Below are 20,180 nucleotides of genomic sequence, written 5' to 3'. Positions count from 1 at the left end.
ATACCAGTACAGGGAGGAGTTTTACAATGTGCACGTAAATATACAGATTACAGTTTAATTTCATAACAGTGAATAACTAACTGAAATCATCTGTCAGTGTTGTCTATAGTGTTCTTCAAGATATGAGAAGTCTTTACCAGGCATGATATGTCAGGTGTGATGGAAATCTCAGGCCTATCACGTTTCATTCATTATCTATTAACTTAATTATCTTGTTATCTTGGGAAAAGAGAGGAAAACTATCTTGTTAGAATGAGAAAACGGATCTTAATAATCTCATTATCACGGGAAAACTAAGGTATTATCTCGATATCATGAGAAAACAGAGGAAATAAAATGTATGCCTTGTATGACCGTTTTAGGGCCTCCGTAAGAATTTAGCCAAAAAATCCCTTTTATACATCACTATTTTCTATCAGCCAGTGTTAACAGAGATATTGTAAGGACTTAAGTCATTTTCTGCTCACCTGCTGTATGGACCCGCCGTGACTGATGCTGGCCTCTGGCTGACTTTCTCCTCCCTCACCCTGCTATTGTTTAAAGATTTTTTTTTTTATATGTGCGAAAAATAGTGAGCACATGTTCTGTGCAGACACTATGGAGGAGTGGGTTTATAACTATCTAGCTTGGCTAACTAAATTCACATCTATTTATCATAAGCCTGTGAATGTTCTCATCTATTTGTCATCTTTTATCCAAAGTCAATAATTAGGCAATGCCTTACAATATTATGAAGGTAGAATTGCTTCTATCAAAATATATATTTTCAATAAAAAAAACCCATCCTTTTCAATCAACGAAAAAAAGTGTTTGGATGCAAAAATATGGTTGAGACTCGAAAAATGCACACTGTTTTTCTTTGATTAGAGAACGATTTTTTTTTGTGTTTGGGCCATAGTATGGGTAGGACATTTGTGTTTTTATAATTCAATCAAAAAAGATGTTGCTTCAAACAGAAAATAATATTAATAAAAATATCACTTAAATCTTTTTCAATCATAGGAAAAAAGTTTTTGAATACAAAAAAAAAAGACTCAAAAAATTCAACATGAACTAAGTTAGCAAGCTTTATGTTTAATCAAAATGTCAAACAGAGTAGGCTAATGACACCAGTCATTTTAATACTCTTTACCTGCTTACCAACAACTCCACCACTGCTTGCTGGCGACCATGATTTTTCAGAAAGACGTCTTTGGTGTAGGCACTAGTCACTCAAACATGTCTGACCAGGGAAGCACCCGCCCACTGCGGGATGTTAAAATAATTCAATAAAAAAAAAACGACTTCAAAACTTTTTTTACGTCATAAAAAACGACTTCTAAACTTTCTTCACTTAATTTAAGAACTTCAAATCGAAAAAAATATTTTCAATAAAAAAACAACAACACTTCAAATGATTTTTTGCATTTGAGTTTTTCCTGTGATTGAAAATATTATTTTTAATATTAATAATATTAATATTATAAGCAACTTTTTTGGGATTGAATAATTAAGACACAAGTTAGACACAAAAAAAGATTACTTCACTCAAAGAAAACATTTTCAATAAAAAAGTGTTCAAATGCAATTTTTTGTGTCTCAAATTTTTTTGCATTCAAAAACTTTTTTTTCGATTGAAAAAGTTTTTTTTAATTGAAAATATTGAATTGAAAATATTTTTAATTGAAAATATTTTTTTTGTTTGAACTTCTTTTTCTACCTTCATAAAATATATAATGTCTCTGTTTTAGTTAAACATTATCTACATGTAAAAGCATTACTCAACTGCGTTTTTTGCTGCCTTAGCTCCGCCTACTCATGATGCGTTTAGAGGCGGCTCGAAAAACACATTTTAATATGTTAAAAATGAATTAAGTGGTTGTAATGGCTGTAAAAAGTGCAGGGGATGGTGGACACAGATATGGGAAGTGCGGGGAAGGCAATCTTTATGAGAGACTCTGATCCTTGTGTCCATCAGGAAGCTTCTCCATCTCCACCGGGATGATAACGGCTCATCAGCTCTACAACTACATCACTGACCACGCCAGCACCTACAGCATGAAGCCGCTCCGAATGTCCAAGGCTGCCGTCTCGACAGACAACAAGAAAGCGACGCCTGACCTGCATGAATATGCACTAGTGGCTCTATGGAACAGGTAAAATATGTCAGGATCACTGAACACATACATTGTCATTACATAAACAGCTTCATTTAAACCTTCTCTTTTTTCTGTTCTTTATTGCTTTAGTTCAGGTTCTTACAAGGACCTGGAGGGTCTGCACCACCATGATGACTTTGACGTGTCCCTGGTGGTGTGCCATAATGCTGCTCCATTTGAGGAGCAGTCAGATGGGGAGAGGCATTTGTTGAGGTAAAGGGATTAAAACAAGCAAGATTATACTTTGACTTAAGCCTGTGAATGTTCTCATTTGTCCAGGTCATCATTATCCCTAAAGAAATTTCACTCAAAAGCAACTGGACTTGGTTATTTTGTCTAGTAAGACGTTTCACCTCTCATCCAAGAGGCTTCATCAGTTCATATACACAATTGACCAGGCTGAAACTGACTCAACGGAATGACTTCAGAGTTGGTCTGTACACCTTCAAGACATGGGTCGACGCTAAACTGCGGAGCGTATGCGTTTTCATCAATCAGCTTGGCCGTGGCGGGCCCTCAAATTCCGCCATGAAACAGGAAGTGGTCTTTAACATGACCATACATTGTCTATTCTGTCCCAAACTTCTCAGGCATGATTGGACTCTTTGATGTCATCGTCCTAACTGGTTCATCACACCCTTCTCAAAAGTGGTGATGATAGCCTCAAGATGTGAATGAGGCTTCATTGTGAACATGGGACAATGTTGTTTAACGGCACAGCTATGGCGGCACGGCAAATTTCGTTGAAACGCCATGACAAAAGAAACCACTGAAACTGCACACGAAGGCCCTCATTTATCAATCTTGCTTGAAAACGGGCGCAGATCTGAGCGCAGAATTGGTCGTAGGAAAGGACCCACGTGTGATTTATGAAACATTCGTATCTGACCAATCTCAGCGTACAAATGAGCGGGCCTTGATAAATGCGGCGGCTGAATTAGATCGTCATTAACATGTTACACCCTTAAATATTCCTGTTTCGGAGGCCTCGCCCACTGAGGTCAAACATGGAGAGACGAAACACTGGGAAGAAAAGGAACTTTTCCGACACAGAGATCAGCATCCTAACATCCGAGATGGAGCAAAATAAAGATGTGCTTTTTGGCAGTCTTAAGAGAGGAATAAAGGGGGCCCATAAAAACGCTGTATGGGAAAGAATAATGGAGGCAGTCAACCCGAAGCAGCGCTCCACTGTGACCCGTGTGCAGGCACTGCTGAACCTGCGCTCCTGCTCTGTAGCGGGGTTTGCCAGCGGGGTTATTAGGTATTCTGTTAGGGGATAACCTTTGTCACCTAGAAGAACCATACCAAGATGTTAATCATCTGATACCTTGTTTGATTTAATGCAATTTATCGAGGGTAGCCACTAACCGAGGAGATGACTTTGGCTCTGCTGTGCGCCTTGCTGCAGCCGCGCCAACACATTCATTCATATATTCATCTTCAACCGCTTGTCCCTGTCGGGGTCGCGGGTGGCTGGAGCCAAGCTGTTTTGAAATATAAAAGAATCGTGTGTCCCCCCTGGCCACCTGGCCACCACGTATAAAAGCGACAGCTTGGCATCACAAATCACCTGTACATTTATCGCGTGGTAGTTTTGGCGATTGATGAATGCGTAATCATTCATGGATGGTGCCTTCAGACGCACATGAGTACAATCAATTGCTCCAACCACAATTTTTATTTTTTTATTTGTTTTAAGAATCCGTTTTGATCTGTTCTCAATATGTGACTGCTTATGCTTTATGACAGCTGAGGTTTGTTCATTATTTTCAGCCAGATTTTGCTGTGCTGCACCGCAAATACACAGGCTGAAATTTGCATACACGATCTCAGACCAGACGTGAGATTTGATCGTAGCTCCCGCTCACGTCCAAATTGATAAATGCCGAAGATTGCCAGGAAATGGTCGTACGCACATTTTTCTGCCGTACGTTCGTTTGATAAATGAGGGCAGAGGTGTTCAGATCTTTCAAACTTCACATGTTTGATCAGAGACCCGACCTGAACACGTATGTAGAACAATTTTTAATCATTGTCATAGCGCCCCCTACTGATGACAGGAAGTTACATTTTACATATTTTGATGTTCTTTTCTTAGCTGGCCCCAAATCATGTCAGCACATACTTAATACCTTCATGATGCTTGATCATGTAGCTTTTGGCTTTTCATCAAATTCTGTTGTTGTGGCGACCTTCCTTAGCCGTGAAACAGGAAGTGGTTGTAACTTCAACAGACATTGTCCAATATGCCCCAAATTTCTTATGACTCCTAACAGTCCAGGCCTTAACACATCTGCATCTCAATATTTAGTCATAAGCATAGCGCTCCCTACTGACAACAGGATGAATGTAAAATATCTACCGATTTATATGAAACATACATTGTGGGTTCTCCACTTGATGTAGGGAAACATGATGCATGTTTTGTGTATGTTGGGTAATGGTTATGGCAGCCATTTTATTCCATAAACACGAAGTCGCTCTAACTTTAGCATAAATTGTCCAAACGGCACATTTCCCAAAGATGATTAGAGTTGAGGCCTGAGGACAACTACATGCCAATATCGACTAATTGACACAGTGCCACCTACTGGCAACAGGAACTCCAACTTATATGACAAAATTCAGATTTACATGAAATTCTCAATATCAAAAGCACACTGCTGGCGACCAGCAAGTTCCCTGGCATGTACCGGGTGCGAGGGCTCGTTTATCGCTGCTTGCAGCTTTAATTTTTCTGCTGGAATTTAAAACTAATCTATGTCCACCACAAGTTTATTCTCACACTGCAAAATTTCCATCTATCTTGCTATTAATTTCTTAAAAAACTAAAAGGATCCTATTCAAAATTGTTTGCTAATGTTATGTGTTAATATACAAAATCCGACGTTGACCAAAAACTCTCAAATACCACCATAGGTATCCGCCTCAAATCTCCAACATCAGACAGGCTATAAGGAGGACTAAATACAGTACTGTCATACATGTGTTCTTAACATTAAAGTGGGACTGTCACTTTTGAAAGATTATAAATGATACATTATCCCTCTCACTGATGAAAAGTTAATTAAATAAATAATCAATATTATTGACACTTTTACTGCTCCAGCCTTACTTGTCCAAATATAAGCAGTAGCTAATGGTGGCTGACGTAGGCAAATTTTAGAGACATATCGTATAAGTGACATGACACTGAGTCAGCCTACTGACTTGAAAAGTAAAAACAGGAAGTAAACACACTACCTGTTTTTTCCTGCTTGTCGTCTCATTTAAGTCAACTAATTTAAGCAACTGATTTAAAAGAATGTTGGGAAAAAAAATAATAACGTCACGTAAGTATCCTAGGCCACAGTAGCCACTGTTTATAGTCCTGCTTACAATGAATGATTGATGGTTGATCAGTTCATCTTTACAATCACCTCCTTTTTTTCACATTATACTATTAAAATGAATGCCTTTATAACTTGTCATATACTCTTATGTTTAGGTTGCGGTTCTACGTGATCATGACCAGTCAGAGAGAGCTCTTCCCCCGCCTCACTGCTGACATGTGCCGTTTCAAGAAGCTTCCCCAGATCCACCGTGATCCTGGTGAACTGGGAGGAAGGCCCCCTCCAGATGTGGTAGACGTCTGTGGGTCACATGGCGCCGAGCAGGACCTCTGGGAGGAAATGCCGTCTGAAGCTGCAGCCCCCTTGGCTCCGAGCGATGGCAATGAGTTTTACCCTCTGGCGGGGGCTGGACCAGAGGCTCAGGGGCTGCTCTATTCCTCTCCTCTGTTCCCACTGCTCAGCAACGAGGTGGTGTCTGCCCGCAGACAGATCCAGGCCAGTGTGGAGCAAGCCATGGGTCACTGCCGCAGGGATAATCTGTGGAGGAGGCTGTTCCACGGAGAGCACCTGGCTTTGGACAAACTGAAGCTGACGAAGCTGTCGTTCAGCGAACTGGAGGAGCTGCTGGAGGCTGTGCAGAGCCGCTCAGTGGGGGAGATCGACCCTCAGCTGGTAAGATTCACACTTAACTATAATAATATCTATAGTAATGTGAGTATGACTTATATGTTATGGCGGGTAATATAGTAGCATAGTAGAAACAAGCACAGCTAAGGTGATAGAATATGAAGATGATAATTATGCTGGTAAATATGATCAATGATGATATTGACGCCACATTTGGTGGACATTTGTAGATAAGATGTCTGAGTGGCCCCAACAAATCTGGTACCATCTGGCTAGATGGCGCATTGGCAGCATCACCTAACTAACTAATACAATTGAATTTTATTTATAGTGCCAAATCATAACGAAAGTTATCTAAAGACAGTTTACATATAGAGTAGGTCTAGACCACACTCTATGACTTAATTATGATTTACAGAGATCCAACAATTCCTCCATGAGCAATGCCGAGTCGCATTGACTTTTATCACTATGGCAATGAAAAACTTTACTTTTAACAGGCAGGAACGTCAAACAGACCCTGCTCCATGATGGTCGAACATCTGTCTTGACCGGCTATAGGAACGCCTGTGTAAGGCAAGGCAAGTTTATTTGTATAGCGTGATGATAACATGAAAACAGAACGCTGCCTCTCCATGTTTAGTCCTGACTTTGGTGACACAGAGCAGACCTGTCCCATGTTTAGTCCTGACTCTGGGGACACAGAGCAGACCCTGTCCCATGTTTAGTCCTGACTCTGGGGACACAGAGCAGACCTGTTCCAGAGGATCTGAGAGATGACCGTAGCTGAGCAGAAGATCTGAAATGTATTTAGGTCCTAAACCATTCAGTGCTTTGTAAACCAACAGAAATATTTTGAAATCAATTATTCGACAGACAGGAAGCCAGTGTAAAGATGTGCGAACTGGAGTGATATGATCTACTTTTTTGGTCTTATTGAGGACTCGAGCAGTAGCGTTTTGAATTAACTGTAGCTATCTGATGGACTTTTTAGGGAGACCTGTAAAGACACTGTTACAGTATTCCTTTAATCATTGGTATATTCTTTAGGTGATAGTAGGCTGGCTTTGTAATTGCTTCAATGTGACTGTTGAAGGTTAAGTCTGAGTCCATAAATACACCTAAGTTCCTGGCTTGGTTTGGGGTTTTTAGTGTCCAAAAACAATAATTTCATTTTTTTCTTTGTTTAATTGGAGAAAATTCTGCTCCATCGAATCATCGATTTGCTCGATGCATCTGCTTAGTGCTTGTATCGGACTATCGCCTGGTGATATAGTTATGTACATTTGTGTGTAATCTGCATAGCTGTGGTAACATATGTTGTTTTTCATGATCTGAGCCAGTGGCAGCGTGTCTATATTAAACAGAAGAGGCCCCAGAATGGAGCCTTGGGGAACTCCACATGTAATTTTTGAAAAAGGAGGCAAATTCGTTGCATGCCCTGGTGGACAGCAGTTCAGGGACTGCTGACACAGAAGGGTTTGTTAGCCTGTCAACAGTAGAAAACAAGGCATGTGCATTATTATTGTTTTTGATTATGCCTGAGAAGAATTGCAAAATTGTCTTGCATTTTTGATCTTCAAGTTGCAGATTTGAGGTCTTTCTTTATAGATGTCATAGTGAACCTGGAGATTTGTTTTCTGCCACCTGCATTCAGCTTTCCGACACTCTCTCTTTTTTTCTATTCTTACCAACGTGGAATTTCTCCATGAAGACTTTTTTTTTTGCCAGAGACCACTTTCACCTTAGTGGGTGCAATGGTTTCAATAATATTTGTAATTTTTACTTAGAAATTATCAACAAACTCATTTACTGGGACCCAGGGGAGGGTTGGTGTGGAGGAGAAAGCCTGAATAAATGCTCCACAGGTGTTTTCTGTGATATTCAAGATTCAAGATTCAAGATTCAAGAAGCTTTATTTATCCCAAGGGAAATTATTGTGCAACAGTTTCGATACAAAGGCGGAAAAGGATCAGAGTAACAATAAGCATAAACATAAATCAAATCAAATTAAAGCTAACGTCAGATAAATCAAGCAATGAACCAAGTGTGACAGAGTGCCACAGACGTCGTGGTTAAGCGTAGGTATATACAATATACAACAATACGCGCTGTGCAGTTTAGCAGCAGGTTGAATAAAATAAGTACAAACTAGATAAGTGAGAAGGAGCGATAAGTTATAAGTGTTAAAAATGTTAAAAATGTAGCAGCATGTCGTACAGAACTAAGTGACAGTATGGCACAGTGGAGTGTAGCAGCATTTCGTACTTAAGTCAGTTACAGTAAACCACAGTGAAATGTAGCAGCATGTCCTGAAGTACAGTAAGTGTATCAGCAGATAGTTACAGTACCATTAATAAATGAATAAAGTGATGTTGTGGTGATATAAAGAGACAGTGTAAAGTGTCGCAGCAGTAAGTTACAGTACCACAAATAAGTGATGTAGTGGTGGTATACAGTGACAGTGTAGTATAGCAGCATTACTTACTAAACTAAGTGACAGTACAACTGAATAAAGTGACAAAGTGACATTTTCAGGATACAGTGTCTCCACTGTTCCTTACCTGACCTTGGGGAGATGAATTATAAAGTTTGATGGCCGCCGGAAGAAAAGACTTCCTCCGGCGTTCGGTATTACACCGTGGGAGAATGAGTCTATGGCTGAATGTGCTTCTGCTGGAGGTCAGCAGCTGGTGGAGAGGGTGAGAGTTATTGTCCAGGATGCTGTGCAGTTTAGACAGCATCCGCCTCTCAGACACCGCCACCAAAGAGTCCAGTTTGACCTCCAGGACGGAGCCAGCCTTCCTGATGATCTTACTGATCCTCTTTGCGTCTGCTGCCCTCAGTCTGCTGCCCCAGCACACAACAGCAAAGAAGATGGCACTGGCTACCACTGACTGGTAGAACATCCTCAGCATGGTGTTACATACGTTGAATGACCGGAGCCTCCTCAGGAAATAGAGACGACTCTGGCCCTTCTTGTAAACAGCCTCAGTGTTCTTGGAAAAGTCCAGTTTGTTGTCCAGGTATACTCCAAGATATTTGTAATCCTGGATAACATCCACAGTCACGCCGTTGATGGAGATGGGTGTGGGGGCAGATTTACTCCTGCTGAAATCCACCACTAGCTCCTTAGTCTTGGTGGCGTTTAGAATCAGGTGATTAGCTGCACACCAGTCGACAAAGGAGTCCACAACGCCCCTGTACTCCTCCTCCTTCCCCTCACTGACACAGCCAACAATTGCAGAATCGTCAGCAAACTTCTGCAGGTGGCAGGACTCAGAGAGGAGCTGAAAGTCTGAGGTGTACAGGGTGAACAGAAATGGGGAAAGAACAGTTCCCTGTGGAGCTCCAGTGCTGCTGACCACAGTGTCAGACACTCCGTCCTGCAGTCTGACATACTGTGGTCGACCCGTCAAGTAATCCGTAATCCAGGAAACCAGGGGAGGGTCCACCTGCATCGCCGTCAGCTTACGTCCCAGCAGAGCAGGCCGGATGGTGTTGAACGCACTGGAGAAGTCCATGAACAAGATTCTCACTGTGGTCCCCGCTCTGTCCAGGTGGGCGCAGGCACGGTTGAGCAGGAAGATGATGGCGTCCTCCACACCTAGACTTGGCTGGTAGGCAAACTGTAGAGGGTCCAGTGATGAGCTGACCAGGGGCCGAAGAAGTGAAAGAACCAGCCTCTCCAGGGACTTCATCAGGTGCGACGTCAGCGCCACCGGTCTGTACTCTTCGGAGGTGCTGAGACGCACCTTCTTTGGTACTGGTACCAGGCAGGATGTCTTCCACAGCACAGGGACCTTCTCGAGACTCAGGCTGAGGTTGTAGATGTACTGCAGGACTCCACACAGCTGGATCGCACATGTTTTGAGGACCGTCGGGACCCGCTGCCTTGCCTGGGCGGAGTCTGCACAGCTCCTTCCTCACCTGCTCTGCAGTGAAGGTCTGTCTGCTGTGTGTGTTGGTGGGGGTGGAGAGAGGTGATGGCGGGGGGGAGGGGACAGGTAGTGCAAAATCAGGAAGGAATTGAGGGGGAGGTGTCAGCAGGGTTGGAAGTTGGAGGTGGATGGTTGTAGAGGAGCCGTGGGGAGGCGGTCCAGAGCCCTTTCATCAAATCTGTTGAAGAACAGATTCAGCTCATTGGCACGTTCAGTACCACCGCCTACCGTCTGGCTACCAGATGGTTTGTAGCCAGTGATGCTCCTCATGCCGCTCCACACGTCCTTTAAGTTGTTCTGCTGGAGTTTGTGCTCCAGCTTCCTCCTGTAGGTGTCTTTGCCCTGTTGGATCCTCTCCTTCAGCTCCCTCTGGACCTGCCTCATCTGCTCTCTGTCCCCTTCTCTGAGGGCCCTCTTCTTCGCATTCAGCAGGACCTTGATGTCTCTGGTGACCCACGGCTTGTTATTTGGGAAACAGCGTACAGTCTCTGTAGGAACAACGCTGTCCACACAGAAATTGATGTATCCTGTTATGCAGTCCGTGAGATCATCAAGGAGCAAATCCCAGTCTGTGAGTTCAAAGCAACCCTGTAAAGCTTCGTCAGTCTCCTGTGACCATCTCCTCACAGTCCTGGTGGTCACAGGAAGCCGCTGGACTTGGGGCTTATACAGAGGCTGCAGGTGGATGAGGTTGTGATCTGATCTTCCAAGAGGAGGAAGGGCAGTGGAGCTGTAAGCCTCCTTAACATTAGCATACAGCAGGTCCAGTGTCTTGTTTTCCCTGGTGGGACAGTCCACAAACTGCTTGAAAGTGGGCAGTGTTGCAGCCAGGGTGATGTGGTTGAAGTCCCCAGATATTGCAATGAATGCGTCTGGGTGCCATGTCTGAAGTCCTGCGACGACGGTGTGGATGACGTCACTCGCGCGCGCCGCGTTTGCAGTCGGAGGAATGTAAACAACCAGAACTATCACGTGTGAAAACTCCCTCGGCAGGTAGTTTGGCCGCAGACTCACGGCAAGCAGCTCAATGTCCGGGCTACACACACGCTCCTTTACAGAAACGTGTCCAGGATGACACCACTTGTTGTTAATAAGAATAGCAAGTCCCCCACCTTTCCTCTTGCCACTTTCACGGTGACTCCTGTCTGCCCGAACAGTCTGAAAGCCGTCCACAGTTACGTTCGAGTCCGGGATGTCCTCGTGGAGCCACGTCTCCGTGAAACACAGCACACTGCTCACACGATACATCCACTGAGTCTTCACCAGGCCCGCCAGCTCGTCCATCTTGTTAGCCAGCGACCTCACGTTCCCCATGGTGATGGAAGGGAGAGATGGTTTATATCTCCTCTTCTTTTCCCGTTGTTTACGTCCAGCCTTACATCCCCTGTACTTTCTCCTCAGTTCTTTGGGGATTTCAGGCCTCTCCCGCATTAGCGCCGTTGGTGTTAGCGACAACAGCTGGTCACGGGTGTAAACAATGGAGCCGCCACATTGTTGCGTCCAGACGGAGACGCGGTCGGCAAAAATAGTCCCAAGAATGAGACAAGCGGACAAAAAACACGTAAGAAAGTTCACGAACATAGTTGGCTAAGGTTAGCACTACGACTTACAGGAAAAAGCACTAATAAAAAGACAGTAAAATAAGATAAAATAGCAAAAAAGTGCGGAAAGGAGAGGGAGCAACTGTTGCTGGCTGCCGCTTTACACAGCGCCGGAACCGGGAACGTTTGAACATCACTCTGGGCAGAGATAGCACTGTCAAAGAAAACACAGGAATGATCAGAAAGAGCACCATCAATAATAAGTCCAGCGTTACATGCTAAATAAATCCATGGTTATCAATGACACAATAAAGTTCTTTCGTCCCTTTGTCATGAAGTTTGTCAACATTGACAACAACTTTTTCTCCTTGCTGATCATGCTCAAAGCTCTCTTCATGCTGAGGTTTTGTTTTGATTCCTCCTGTTTCGTGTCCTTGGCAGAGGGAACAGTTGAGTGACTTAGGAGATAAAAAAGGGTTGAAAAGAGCAGATGAAAAATGATCCAGCTCGTCAGATAGGGATCCAGGATCCTGCAGCAGTGGAGCAAATCTGTTCTCCAGTTGTACACATTGTTGTTGGGGAGTTTTGTTATTCCATCCTTTGGCAGCTGTCCAGGGCTCTGCCCTGCTAGGAGCAGGGGTTGATGAGGCCTGTGCCGGGATAGTAGAGCCTGCTCTACAAATCTCGATGTGCTGGGCTCTGCCTGTTAGTCTCCCACGCATTCTCCAGGGAGATGAATTACTCTTAGGCTTAGCACCAAGAGAGTTCCAGCGAGAACTTGTGGATTTACTACCTTGTACACAGTCCTCCTATTTCTTCGTAGTGCTAACTAGCCATATGTTAGCATTTTCTTGTCCACTGTTTTGGGACCATGGTATAGTTGTATCGTTCCCACATTGTCCATTCACTTCCACATTCACTTATAACCTGTGGATTTTCAGTACTGCAATCTTCTGGAGAAGTTTGTGGTAGTCGTCTACAGAGAAGGGAGGCATCTTGTTGCTAATTAGCTGTGGCTCCGTCTCTCTGCAGGCTTTTGCTATAGGTAAACTAAGGTTGAGCAGTACTAAGGTCGCAAAAATATTTAATTATGACAGTTGACACGTTGGCATTTGTAAGAGGTATGACATAGTGGGGTCGAGTGCAAAGGGTGCTGGAATACATATGGAATAATTAATGTAATAGGTGGCTCTATTAGATTTATATTTGACAGTGACGATGTGTATATAAACTGTAAAATCTATCATTTGCAGATAATGAATGTATACTGTGGCAGGGATATTGAAGGGGGATTGTACCTGTTGCTTTGTCACAGTATTGCCATAGACTGTATATATAAAACAAGGAGCCAAGGAAAAAAGCTGTTGCAATATCTAAGGTAAAATATCCCTGTGCAGGTAAAGCAATAACCTCGCGAGACCATCCTGATTTTGCGAGATCCATCGTATTTTACTCTCAGATTAGTCTGGTAACTGCAGCAAAGAAAATTAAGAGAAGGTTGCCCAAGTGACCAAACCAATCAGAATTGGTTTTGAGGCGGCTCAAAGTGTGACGCAACGAGAAGCGACTGTTCAGTCTAAACAACGGTGGCTTCGACATGTTATTTACTTTGCCTCTGCGCTTCGTTAGTACGTCATACGCTACGTTGATCTGATTGGTTGATTTGGCCACAAGCAAACATGACAAACATAGATGGTGATGGTTTATCCAATCAGCAACCAGTATTTCCGCCTCTTCCCAAAAGAGCTCCAATCGAGAGTTCCCAGATGGATATACAGAGCAAATGAGAATTATGCGAATCAATCCATCTGGCAGAGTCAGGTTAGTAAAGCAGGTCTTCATGTCCAGTTTACGATGAATGACAGGCTGCTTGTTTTAATGGCTGTGTTGTTTCTTGCTGCAGGACTGCTTCCTGACCATGAATCGAGCCTGGTACCAGAGTCTGATCAAAGTCCTGCTGAACCGCTTCCCTCAGAGCTGCAGACACTTTGACGAGAACGGCATCCAATATCTGGTGAGAATCTTTTTATCTCCTTCCTCTTTTTATACCAGAGCAAATGAATTATGCTCAGGGTCAGTATTGACCTTGATGGACCAACCAAAACGGGTGTTTTATGTTTTTTTGTGGTTGGATTTTATTGAAGGTTTGCAAAGACACCCTTGAGGTAGACCTCAGTCTTCCTCTGTAAAACACAGGAACAATCCTTTTATGCAAAGAGTAGAATCACTTTAAGACTGTCACTGTTGAAATGTTAAAAAATACTCCGGAGGAATTTTTTTATGGTTGAGGAGGATAATTATCGGGTCCTTCAGAGTTTATGAGACTACTCATTCAATTTGTAAATGAGATAGCTGGAGATCAAAAGAATATGTCTTATATCCAGCAGGGCTGCCGACTCATGGACTGACTGTGAGACTCGATTCCACACGCTTTCACGCCACATATCCTGTTTCTCAAGCAGAGATATTTAAGAAAGCCCATTTAAAACTGATACCTGTAATATACACAAGTCGTTGGTTAGTTCAATTCAATTCAGAAATGCAACTGGAAGGAGGAGAAATCAACCTCCCTGAAGCGGGCTCCAGGACGGATGAAGATCTGGCCGCCGCGTACCCTCCCGTGCCTAACCATCGTGGTCCCAACAACCAGCACGGAGGGAATGTGCTGTTTCACAGGCTGCCTGGGGTTGCGTGGGCCCGCGGCTGCTCCTAACCGAGACAGCGGGAGGGATCAAGTTGGATGAGAGGACCCCGGCTCCTGGGCTGGCGAGAGCCATGACCTGCTGGATGGACGGATCCCGGGGGCAAGCTGGAGCACACACCCAGCAGAAGGAAATCCTGCAGGCTTAGGACGTCATACCTGTTATCCAGTGGTAGGCCGGAGGCGGAGCAAGAAGAGATAGACAAGCCCCAGTGCCCCTGTTCACCACGGACCAGGGTTCACTCGGCTTGAGTGGAGTTGAGCTCACCAGAACCGGAGCCACCGCTCCGTCCTCCCTGATGGAGCACTGCCACGTCACAGGGCAAAGGCAGGGGGTGGAAGGTGCCATTGACTTTGGCTTGGCTCCCTGGTGGTGCCAGAGATCTGGTGGTGATGGAGGCTGTCCACGGTAGGGTGGTGTTGTCCGCAGCCGTCATGCTCCGGTCACCAGCGCCAGAAGGCCTAAGACGGGTGACGAACTCGCCTGGGTCGTGGCGACGGTGGAGAGATCCAGGAGGATTTTGTCCCTCTCCTTGAGGTGAACCTTCAGGCCAGAGACGTTCTCCCTCAGTATTGAGAGGGTGGGGAGACGGGACTCACACACGGCCATCATATTGCAGCCTGTGCTGGGGATCCGTCACCCCGGGAGTTTAATTCCAGCCCTGGAACGAATTGTCCAGGGAGACCTTCCTCACACCTGGGTAGGCAGCTCATTTCACCAGCTGCTTTTAGACCCCACTGAGTTAAAAAAGTTCTTTAAAAGGAAAATCCAGCTGAATGACTCCTGATGTAACCACTAAAGAAAGATAGTGAGGAGAGTATAATAGATGCTGAAAAAGTTGCTAAAAAAAGGAGCCAAGGCCACTTGATGTTGTTCCAAAAGTGAGTCCCCACAGAGCCTCATGCCTGCTACAAAAACACTTTTAGAGCCAATTTCCTCTTTCGTGGCAACCGTGCAGGGGGTTCATTTTTATACAACCCTTTCATTCAAATTAAGGCATAACGTTCTACATAATTAAGGGATGGCTGTCTCAGGAGAGTGTAGGCTTCATTGAGCCCACCTCAGCTCCACCACCTCTTTTTCCATTTTTTTTGGATTAGCTGGGACAGGTAGAGTTGGGCTCTGCCAAGAAGGCGACAGTCGGAGCCACTGGTTGTCACCCACTTTGAGCTTCATTAACACTGTTGGATCTATTTTCAAGAACCCAGCAGCGTGACAAGATCTCATCCAAGTGCTCCAATTGCCACACACACTCCGGGTAATTGCGTGGCCAAGCTCCCTTGGCGCACCCTGAGAGTGGGGTGGAGTTTATTAAGTTTATTAATAGGTAACTAGTTTGTGTGTTAACTGAACCATTTAAGTTGACTATGCTGCAGTGTTTGACAACTACGACAAAGCTTTCTGTGCACTAGAATTCTGGCTGGAGTATCACGATAGCAACGACCACTGAGACTCATGGGTAGTGTAGTATTCTTTGCCAATCACATCACTTAAACTTCACTAGTACACCAGCCTGATATAGTCAACAAGTGGGTAGATTTTAACGTCTGGACCCAGGAAACTAGTCCACTCCACTGTTGTGCACTCTGGAACTCACTCTGCTCTTCAGGCAGCCTTTAGTTTCCAAACAATCTGAACATCTATTCAAACTCTTGAAACCTGTAAGCTTATGCTAATAATTCAGTCATGTCTGTTGATGGTAAGGTAGAAACACAACAACAATCAAGCTCTGATATAAATACACAAAATACTTGTTCAGTGTAGGTTCTGCTCTGCACATTGGATTGGTTGACAATGAGAAAAATATAGAACATCACCAGACTTACCGTAGAAGTACTAGAGCCAGAGGAATATATCAGTCAGCAGATATCGGCCTATCACAAATATCAATATCTATCAGTATTGGCGATATGCTTTCTTGCTGATATGAAAACCTTTTTTACATATAATGCATAAAACTATCCTTAGGGTGATTTAGAAATGGAGTAATATAGCTATTTTCTTTATGTTTTATTTATTCAAATGTAAAGCAACTGACTGATACTGAACATACAGTTCTGTTTAGCTTTTGACTTAATTTGATGTATTCTTTATTTAAATGCTCAGCAACTGAATGATACCATCCTTTAGAATTGGTTAACCACTGTTACAACATAAAGACAGACACAGAGAAAGAGAGGGGAAGTAAAGACACCCTAGTGGACATGTAGTGTAAGATTTGTGTGGGTAGTCAAAAAACTGTGAGCGCTAGAGCAGATTTTAGAAAGACCCTGTTTCTGCTCCGCTCCCCATCAGTTAATATAGGAGTCAGTGCAGCAGTTGGTTGCCTCTCTGGTCACTTGGAGGCTTTCTCTGCCAAATGTGTGAGTCTGTTTGCTTCCAAATCTACATCTTTAGAAAGGCACAATTTTTCCTACATTTTAATGTCAAAGTTATGTAGAAAGAGTTAAAACGGTGGAAATCATAGCAGTTGAAGAGAGATTTTCTTTCTGTTTTCTTGTCTACTCCAACAGTAGAGTCTCCCACTCTGTGGCTGAACATTCCATCCAACACACAACCATTGAAAACTCTGAAAAGTCTGAAAACAGCATCATATTTAAAGGGTGATCATTTAAAAACTATAAAAGATATCAAAAACGAAAAGTCATTCTGGAATAGCTGAAGGTTTTGTAAATGTTTAAAGTTTAAATGATGACTGTAAGGCGAAGTCTATGGAACAAGTAGGGTTTCAAAGAGAGGCATGTTTAAGAGGATTTTAAGCTGATCTCCATTGGTTTGCATTATAAAAAAATATGGAAAAAGCTGAATATCTGAAAAAGCATGATAGGCTGAAGGAACATTTTGATATTAAAATGTTTTTTTGTAGCTGAAAATATGCAGCAGTTAGAAGCAGCCAAAAAAAGTATGGAAAAAGTATAAATAATAAACAAAATGGATGAACAGGAACATAGGTTGGAAATGATTAAAAGGATGTAGTCATCCAGGAGATTCTTGTTTCTGTGTTCAGAAACATTGTTAAGTTACAAAAGTTTCAAATAGAAAACACTCTGCCACTGTTTGTTAAATACCTACTGTATTAATTAATAAACTACTATTTATTTTAAATATGACCTTTTAATTTCCACCAAGAAAAGTGTTTCCTTTCTGTTTAACACTAACGAATATCAAACGGATGAATCCTTGTAATAAGAGCTTTACTATTTAATGTCCATCTAATCTATATCTGTGTCGGCCATCTTTGTTTCAGGCTGTTCTGAACCAGAAGTTCACCGACTGCTTTGTTTTGGTCTTTCTGGACACCCAAGCTGGAAAAACAGTGAGTTATAGTACTGATGTGATTTATATTTATTATTTTATAGTCATGCAAACATCCCTGCAATGTTTTGTTGCCATTTTCTTCCTCCTACAGAGCCTGAAGATTGTGTTCCGGGAGCCGCTGCCATCACAGCAGCAGGCCAGCAGCAGCCCTCCTCCTCAGCTGGTGTCCATGTATCATCACCTGGAGTCCGTCATCAACACGGCCTGCTATAACCTCTGGACAGGACTGCTATAGAGCTGATCAGTGCTGGACTTGCCTCATCTCATATCCATACGATCACATCCACATATGGAAACAGGGTGGTTGGCAGTGTTCTCTCCAGCAGCTGTTGAGCTCACTTTTACCTGCTACCATAGAGCATATTCAGAACAGCACCATACTGGTCAGTGATGCTAGTGTGTTAATGCAGTGCTCTATCTGAATGGACGCAACAGAAACTAAACCCAGCCTTTAACCAGAAACAATCTGATACACACTGAATGGCTCCTAAATGGTGTGCAGAAAACCTTGATTAGCTAGTTCAGTATCAGCCTTAATCCTCTGATATGCTTGCTTTTAACTACATGTTCATGTGTACATCACAACCAGCCCATCTATCATGTATTTCTGCAGAGCAATGGTTCTATGTAGAAATGAATACTACAGGTCCACAAGATGGAATTAAACCCACAAAGGGTGGTGGCAAGAGTGTGTGTCATGTTAAAGTGGAATATGTGAAATGATTCCACTGTGATCTGCCTCACACTGGATACACTTAAATCCATCGGGTGCAGTCTGCAGCTGAAGCATGGAGTCATGCAGCTGCCAGCTGTGTTTTTTTAAAGGAAGTATAGCACAAGTATTAGGGCACTTTAATGTGTCTGTGTCTTTATTCTCTCTGCACATATTGAGTGCAAAATATGTATAAAGCTGCCAATAGTGGAGTTTATTGAGTCAAGCTCTTAATAGAAGTGGAACAGCAATAAATGAAAGAACTCTATTTCTGATAACGGAACATTAGCAGAGCTGCTACATAAAGCCGGGCACTGTTTTTATCCATGATGTACGTCTGGTTAACTCACTATTCACATTAAAATCAGGCTTTCTGTGTGACCAGAACCTGCCACATGAACACATTTAGGGCTGTAACTATCCATTCTTTTTTTGATTAGTTGTTTTCTCAATAAAATGTGATAAAATGTTGAAAAATGTGGATCAGTGTTTACCAAAGCCCAAGATTACATCCTCAGATCAACTCAAAGATATTCTGCTTTATTCAGGAAGCAGAAAATAGTCACACTTAAGAAACTGCAATCAGAGAATTTCTACTTTTAAAAAATATGACTCAAAACAATCAATTGGTAATGAAAATATTTGGTGATTAATTCAGTAGTTGACAACTAATTGAGTAATTGACTCATCGTTGCAGCTCTATTCACACTGTATGGATCATGTGAGTGGCTATGATGTGGAGCTCACACTGGACCTCCTAGTCTATTTTATTTATTCAAAAACAGCTATGAAACTCAACGTCAAAGTCAAGCCATCTGACAATTCCAGGGTTGGGCTGGGATCAACCTGCACAGTGTCTGCACGGCTTTAGAACGCACACACAGGGCCACAGAATGAATGAAACAATGACTTTAACCGTCATCTTGTAACTACATTGGAAAAGAGACCAGCTGCATCAGGATCCATCACATTGCATGTTTGCTTCATAATTATTCATCAGAATACATGAAGAATACAGAATACATGAAAATGTCAGGGAATATGTTTTTTTACAAACTTGAAATTCAGTCCAAAGACATGTACATGTTAGGTTAATTAATGACTCTAAATTGCCCGTAGATGTGAGTTTGAATGGTTGTCTGTATCTGTTTGTCTCTATGTGCCCTGTGATAGACTAGCATCCTGTCCAGGGTGTCCCCCGCCTCACGCTCGATGTCAGCAGGGATCAGCTCTGGAGGAGAGTCCTGTTCTCTGACAGATTATTATTATTATTAATATTATTGAGATGATGTGACTGTGAAGGACACATGTATCCGTCATCTTTGACAGAAATATCTGAAATGTACATGAGCAGTTTAGATTGACTAAATGGGACACTTCTTTGTAAATAAAAGCCCAAGTTTCATCATCCAGCTTCATTAACAGCTCTGCATTCTCTTGGATCTCGTGCCTTGTGATAGCACTTTGCTAGCTCTTCATACCAGATCAGTACTTTAAGTGAGAGACAGCTGATACGTCAGTGTGCAGAGTGGGACAGCTATTTTTATTTCTTTCAAATGTGTCAAACCTGTTTCCCACTTTGAAACCACTGCCCCCCCCCCCCCCCCCCCCCCCAGGCCTTTGCAGTACTGCTCGTGTCATTCCATCAGCTGTGCATCTTTGGAAACACACTGCTGATGCTATGATGTGAAAGTGCCTGAGTCAGTTTGGAGAAATGTGACAAATGTGAAATTGCCTTTCATAAGAAAGAAAATCAGCCATATTAACTTTCATGATTTGCATAATAGCCTGCCACATGTCATCAGAGCCGAATGTTTCCAAAGCATGTTCAGTGAGTTTGACTTGTGTTCCGATATTCTGAAACGG

At 43.0% G+C, this 20,180-nt stretch overlaps 1 protein-coding gene across 3 annotated transcripts in view; it reads left to right on the top strand.

Moving 5' to 3' along the window:
* The window catches only part of szt2 (SZT2 subunit of KICSTOR complex), a 214,093-nt gene extending 194,200 nt beyond the window's left edge, over nt 1–19,893 (top strand). For all 3 annotated transcript variants that reach the window (XM_083940596.1, XM_083940597.1, XM_083940595.1), the window contains 6 exons: nt 1,958–2,135; nt 2,229–2,351; nt 5,629–6,145; nt 13,486–13,596; nt 17,532–17,600; nt 17,694–19,893. In XM_083940596.1, coding sequence (XP_083796722.1) covers nt 1,958–2,135; nt 2,229–2,351; nt 5,629–6,145; nt 13,486–13,596; nt 17,532–17,600; nt 17,694–17,837 — 1,142 coding nt within the window. In that variant the 3' untranslated portion in view covers nt 17,838–19,893. The remainder of the gene's footprint in view (nt 1–1,957; nt 2,136–2,228; nt 2,352–5,628; nt 6,146–13,485; nt 13,597–17,531; nt 17,601–17,693) is intronic.
* Nucleotides 19,894–20,180: the final 287 nt, after the last annotated feature.

This window comes from Echiichthys vipera, assembly GCF_963691815.1.
Source record: "Echiichthys vipera genome assembly, chromosome: 3".
Lineage (NCBI taxonomy): Eukaryota > Metazoa > Chordata > Actinopteri > Perciformes > Trachinidae > Echiichthys > Echiichthys vipera.
This window is presented reverse-complemented; position numbering and strand designations above follow the sequence as displayed.